This window comes from Rosa rugosa, chromosome 4 (genome assembly GCF_958449725.1).
Source record: "Rosa rugosa chromosome 4, drRosRugo1.1, whole genome shotgun sequence".
NCBI lineage: Eukaryota > Viridiplantae > Streptophyta > Magnoliopsida > Rosales > Rosaceae > Rosa > Rosa rugosa.
In genome coordinates this window covers 4,429,755-4,436,928 of record NC_084823.1, presented here as the reverse complement: position 1 = coordinate 4,436,928, position 7,174 = coordinate 4,429,755, and the positions used below count along the sequence as shown (strand labels likewise).

Below are 7,174 nucleotides of genomic sequence, written 5' to 3'. Positions count from 1 at the left end.
ATCCCACAATATGTGAAGATCGGACAGTACAAGTTTCTTTCATGAGACGATCAATCTTCTTACCTTGTTAAAAATTCTATAATTTTCTTTCAATCTAATGAGTTGCATATTCAATCTAATTTTACCCACAAAAAATGGAATATAAAAGACAAAATTATAAATGCCATTTGGTTTGAAAAATGAGTTTAACAGATTGTAAAAGACAAAATTAAATATGGGGATACACTAATTGTCTGAGAAGAAATTGTAGAAAACCTCCCAAGTCAGACATTTACATTGAGAAAAGAAAATGCTACGCCAAATGACACAAACCAAACCAGTAGAGACTGCAATGTCCATTTTCCATCATTCAAGAAAAGAAGTACCATTATATTTATTGTGAAAAATACTCATAGCTTCTAATTAGTATTTTGATCATGGTTTTGCTTCATGACAATAGCGATTATAAAAAGTACCTTCAAAGTTACGCAAAACGGGCTACATTGCACAACTTTCCCTTTCATCCCATTGATCACGGTCGTATTCGTCCTAGCTAACTTGGCTGGATAAATCCTGTCATATAGTCTTAGCCCTTAGGTTGGGTTGAAAAGCCAGAGCAAAAGCAACCCCAATTTAAAATGCAACGCGTTGTCCTGCTGGCCTTTAGCTCTCTCACTCTACCCTCCATCAAATCCAAGCTTTCTTTTGCACCTTCCATGCACTTTCTTTCCCCCAAGTCTTCAGCACTATATATATGCATCTTCATACCATACCAACCCACCAGACCTTGAGCTCCATAACTCTATTGTAAAATCACTAAACTCTCAATTCCCAAACTAATAGCTTTTATATACAAAACCATGGCTTCTTTTGCTTCCTCTTATCTACTTCTACAACTAGTCCTGCTCATCTCTTTGTTCTATTTTGCCTCAGCAGCTAGGAGCCTTGCTGAGACCTCAGACCAAACCCAGCAGCCTATACTATTCCAATACCACAATGGCCCTCTTCTCAGTGGCAAAATCTCCATCAATTTGATCTGGTATGGAAAATTCAAGCCTTCGCAGCGCGCAATTGTTTCCGATTTCATCACCTCCCTTTCCACTTCTTCTCCATCTACAAACCAACCATCAGTTGCTACATGGTGGAAATCCATAGAGAAATACTACCACCTCTCCAATGCCAAGAAAACCTCATCTCTTTCCCTCTCATTGGGTACCCAAATCCTCGACGAGAGCTACTCTATGGGCAAGTCCCTATCTGTTGGCAAACACATCAAACAGTTGGCAGCCAAGGGTGGCCAGAGTAATGCCATCAATGTTGTCTTGACCTCATCAGATGTTCTAATTGATGGGTTCTGCTCCAGCAAATGTGGTACACACGGGTCTTCAAAGAGCTCTTTCATCAGAGGCAAGAGCTCCAAGTTTGCTTACATCTGGGTCGGAAACTCCGAGACCCAATGTCCCGGTCAATGTGCTTGGCCATTCCATCAGCCAATTTACGGACCACAATCTCCACCTTTGGTTGCACCCAACAATGATGTGGGTTTGGACGGTATGATCATCAATCTAGCTAGTCTTTTGGCGGGGACTGTGACCAACCCTTTTGGAAATGGGTTCTACCAAGGTCCCAAAGAGGCTCCATTAGAGGCTGCTTCGGCTTGTCCTGGTGTCTATGGGAAAGGAGCTTATCCTGGTTACGCCGGAGACCTCTTGGTTGATGCTACAACTGGTGCCAGCTACAACGCCAATGGTTTGAATGGGAAGAAGTACTTGCTTCCTGCTCTGTTTGACCCTAAAACCTCAACTTGTTCTACTCTTGTTTGAGTGTAATTAGGAGTTGAGACCACGTTAGAGTATATATTATGTAGATTAATATATTAATTAATTCTACAGTTCCCATTCTTTATTGTTTTAAATGAAAATAATAAAAATTCAAATTTCAATAATGTTTTAAATTGTTATGATTTCATACCATAAAGATTTACAACACTAATAATAACATTTAGATGAAAACATATTGAAAATGCACTCAGTGGATGAAGAACAACATAGTGTCCACAAAACACAAACCTGAAATGATGATCAGTCATACCAAAAAATACTTTGGTGGATAAGGGACACCACCAAGAAGGCAAGAACACTAAAAAGCCAAAACTGCTCCTCAATGCAATACGTTATAGAAAATATAGTCATTAATTCTTCTTTATTTGTTTGAATAAAATAATAAAAATTCAAATTTCGACAATTTTTTTTTTTATTACACGTTATGCTCAAAGGGTTTGTTTAGATCTACTCCAATTTTTATGTGGTGATTTGTTTGAGAAAATCATTACTATATGTTGGCAATTATGGAAAGCTAGAAATGTTGTTATTTTTCGGAATATAAAAGCTAACCCATGCTCTATTGTTGTACCTGCTGCTGCTGCAACTAGAAAATTAAACACAGTGTGATTACTAGAGGTGGTTTGCCATCATCCCATTCAAACTTAATCAGGTAGCATGCGCCTCTAGCGATCATGTTCAAATAATGGATTAAATTCAGTTTACTCCCTCAAACTTTGGTCGAAAATCAGTTTGGTTCCCGATCTTTTTTTTTTAATCACGATGGTCCCTGTATTTCTAATTTCCATCAGCAGCATCCAAATTTCAAATTTGATTCCGAACATGACGTCACAAGCTGACTTGGCACCGACAGAATGGCCCATTTTTCAAATTTTAGACCCCCAATAAGGGCAAAATGTCCAAATTACCATTTGTTATGATTTTGCTCCAATCCACACCCTCATTCGATCTTCCACCACATTCTTCTTCTTCCTCTGCTAATGGGGTTAAGCTCAAGTTCAGATGAATTAAGAGCATTACTCATCTGAGCTTAGACATGAGAAGAATGGTTTCTTTGTACTAGTTTAGTTGTAATCAAACCCTCTAATCCACAAGGGCAAATCCTTAAATTTCAAGGATTGACCCAACAAAAAAAAAGACCCTTAAATTCAAGGGACATTTTTGTGGATCTTTACCATACATACATGGCCCCTTCCCACACTTCCATTGTTTGTCAATCTTTGTTCCATAAGTCCATAACTGGTAGGCCCTTAGAAACCATAATTCCTTTGAGAACACTCTTAACAGTGCAGTATTGTCCAAGGAGCACCATACACAAACGAATACATTGCATCATGTCCATCTCTCTGCTCCACCACATGCCGACCATCCACTTCACACTCCGGCCTCCATGACCCAGGTCACATATATCTTCGACACCAGGTCCGCCGGTGTATACGTGTCTGACATTCATGCTTGGAATGTCGCAAACTAAAGCACCCCCCAATCCACCATTGCCAGCCCCACTACTCGGGATATGTATACTTCCGACCCATGATATTCATGAAACCAGTACTGTATGGGTCACCTCCATCCAGGTTCTTCACATCTAGACAACAAAACTGAGACAAAATTCAGATATTCAGTTCATAAAGATTGAACTAACCCCCAATTATCTCGAGCTTTGCTTCCAACACCAGATAATTCTGGTACGTATTAGGCCACCTGCAAACTAATCAAGTTGGCTGTTTTGCTGAAAAACAGGTGATCGATTAAGTAGGGCTTTAAATTCATCATTGCTAACAGGAAAGTCCACGGTATAGTAATATTGAAAACATTGAATTACGGTACTGGTAGATAGTAATATATCAAATTTTCACAATTATAATTTAACTCATACTTTGTAAGAAGTTGGTCTACCATTACATTGAGTTAGTCTAACATTATCAAAATAAATATAATGAAAATATTGATGTAGTGAAACATCCGTACATTAATTTGGTTTCTTTTGTTGCTAATAAATTATATGCAATGTGCCACTAACCAACAACCCTCAAATAAAAACTTGGCTAGCTGTTAGAATCAAACTTGTCCTTTCTTATGAAATCTGTGTATCCTAATCTACGGTGGATTTGTAAGATATAGTAATAATCGAATAAGGGAAAGAGCTAGAACTATATGAAATATAATAAGCAAAGTCAAGTATTGATAGAATTGACCAAACATGGATGATCAGAATAAGCTGAACATGAAGATACAGAGGAAGGAGAGTCTTGTCTCTCAAGGTCACCAAAAGAAAAAGATATCAAAGTCAAGACCCAAGTAACACATTCCGAAGGAGAAGCGTAGCCTTGATATGAATTGGTATACATGTGACTATCTAAGATCACAACATCAGTAGCTTCCACAGAAACACATTCTCACTTAATTTGCCCCTTTCTCGTTGCTATTAATGCATAGCGTTCCACCAATCCAGCACATGAAACTTGACTAGGTATTACAATATTTGTTCATCATGATCACAAGTGGATTGTGCATACGATAGAGTAATAGATTTTGTTGTGTTCTCTTAAGATAGGAGAAGATACAAAGAAGAGACTTGTCTCCCAAAATGGCTATCTAAATAGAACGATCAAAGTCAAAGTCAAAAACTTTCATCGCAGAATCCTACACACCAGCTCATCTGAATAACTTGCACCATTGGAAATTGAAAAACCCTGTGAGGCATGCACTGACTTTTAAATCACCTGCGCCTCTTCCAACATCTACCTTCATCCGTATTCTGTTTTATTTATAAATGACTACTCCTACATCCACAAGCACTCTTCCGAACCGCATTCGATCCAATAGTTTACATCTACTAAATTGATTAGATTCAAGTTGAAGGAAGTAGGAAGCAGATGGATTAATTACAAGTTTCCTTCATAAGACAATCGATCTTCTTTCTTGGTTAAAAGTTGGAAGTTAGCATCCATAATTTTACTTCAATTTAATGAGTTGCATATCCAATCCAGGGAAATTTTAGTGTAGTGGTGGGTATCTCATACCCACATTTACAAAAGTGAGAACAAATTTTGTTGTCAAAGTTGTAATTTGAGTCCTACTTTGTGTAATCTTAGTTCTAATAATGGTAATTACACATCTTACTACATTTTACGAGTTTTTGAACAAATTTGTTGTCAATGTTGTAATCTTAGTTTTAATAATGGTAATTACACCTCTTACGACATTTTTACAAGCTTTTGAACAAATTCGTTGTCAATGTTGTAATTTTTGTTTAACTATATGTAAATAGTGTAAATGAATATGGTAACTTTTGTTCTCAATGTTGTAATTTTGGTTCAAATACTTGTAAATTTTTGTTCAAATAGTTGTAAATGAGGGTATCTCATACCCACCAGTACACTAGCTTGTCTCTTCAATCCAATCTAATGCACCAAAAAAGGGGCTATAAGGCACACAAAATAACAAATGCGGTTTCAACAATGAACTTAATGGATTGTAAGAGACAAAATTAAACATGGGAACACACTAGTTGTCCGAGAAAAAATTGTAGAAGACTTCACCAAGTCAAACGTTTACTATGAGAAAAGAAAATGCTATGCGAAATGACACAAATCAGTAGAGACTACATTCTCCATTTTTCATCATTTTGTTTTAAAGGGGTTTGGAACCCAGCCAAGTTGGGAGGCTCATCCGCATGCCTGACTTATTATATTAAAATTAGAATTGTGCATGCAAAGAGGGGGACATAACACCTTGACCTCTAGCACTAGTACATAAATCCTTGTAGAGTACATCCTGGATAATCACAGGAGCCTCCTCTAACCAAATATCATCTAGATAATTATGACTAGCAAGATGAGCCAATCTATGGGATACACCATTTGCTTCACGGAAAATATGTCTAATATGAATAGAGTGAAAAGATGTCAAATATGACTTAGAATCATCGATAATACGCCCTATGTCAAATCGATCTTCCACATTTTGTTGTAACGAAGCCACCACGAGTGAGCAATCACTCTCAAGATCGAAAGCATCGATCCCCATATTGGTGAATTGCCAAAAGAACTCCAGCCCTACAAGCCTCCGTCTCCATATGAGTAGCAGAGATAACATGAGGAAAATAATGTGCCATAGCTGCAATACAAATGCCATCCTCATCTCGGACCACGATTCCAATACCACCATCACCGAATTCTGGCCTATAGCTACCATCCACGTTCATTTTCAGACGCCCAGTTGAGGGGAGCTGCCACTTAGCCTTGATTCTTGTCTTCTTAGTCAACCCAGCCACATGAAGCTTCTGATAATCAAGTAATAATTGAGAAGCCCACTGCCCTGCGTTGCATGCATTAAAGCATGCACCCTTCCAAATAACATTGTTCCTCTCCATCCATATGACCCATGGATACAAGAAGAAAGCCTCACGTTGACCACCATGCAAAGCATCAAAAACATTAAGAACCCATTCTTCCAAACAACTCCCAGGAACATATTTCACGTTCAAGCCCAAGGAGCTTGTTAGTATGAGTCATCGTTCCCTATTAGGAATAGACTACAAGGGAATATATTGTTGTAACTACTTACCTTGTATATGTTGTGTAGTACAGTAGTACACAATAGTTGTAGTACGTTGTAGTACGATTGTAATCTGTTTATATACACCACAGAATGGGTGTAATAATATATCAGAAAATTCATTCTCTAAACCTTGTTCTATTTGACTTGGTATCAGAGCAAAGATCCAAAGGACTTTGTCTCTTTTTCTTCTTCTTTAGTCTTCTCTCAATACGAGGAAGACAGTTGACGACTTAGAACACGACGTCGTTCTCCAATTGTTGGTAGACGTCTTCATTCTTCACGGTCAACTTCCTCATCTCACAGCTACGATCGGCTTCGCCTTCAGCCCAAGGCCACCATTGCTCCTCTAGTCCAGACGGCCTCGTCTTCAGCCCAAGACCGCCGTCGCTCCTCTTGTCCAGCCGACTTCGTCTTCAGCCCGAGACCGCCGCCGTTCCTCTCATCAATCCAGATCGGCCTCTCTTGATCCAGCTCGGCGTCACCGGCCTCCCTTGATTACCAGACCGGCATCACCAGCCCAGACTCGGTCCTCTGTTCAGATCGGCGTCGGTGTCTCTCTCCAGATCAACGTCGGCGTCTTCTGCAGTCAAAGCGACCTGAACCGTGCAACAGGTTCCAAAAAAAAAAAATTCTGCACGTTCTATTATTATTTTTTGGAATCTTCTATCTCTTTCATTCTGCTGCATATTATGTGATTGTGTGATTTTACTGCTGTATTGTTGCAATGGGTGGTGATGATAGTGAAGGACAGAGTTCTAAGATCAATGAGGTCCAAAAGATTGAGGTTT

General features: G+C 38.8%; 1 protein-coding gene across 1 annotated transcript; it reads left to right on the top strand.

The window, feature by feature from the left end:
- Window positions 1–749: 749 nt before the first annotated feature.
- Window positions 750–1,926, top strand: LOC133743752 (protein PHOSPHATE-INDUCED 1-like). The gene has a single exon (XM_062171782.1). It carries the CDS (start codon window positions 840–842, stop codon window positions 1,800–1,802), a length of 963 nt encoding a protein of 320 aa, XP_062027766.1. The 5' UTR covers window positions 750–839; the 3' UTR covers window positions 1,803–1,926.
- Window positions 1,927–7,174: the final 5,248 nt, after the last annotated feature.

Coding starts and splice junctions, on each gene's coding strand:
- LOC133743752 (XM_062171782.1), top strand. CDS start 840: ATGGCTTCTTTTGCTTCCTCTTATCTACTTCTACAACTAGTCCTGCTC.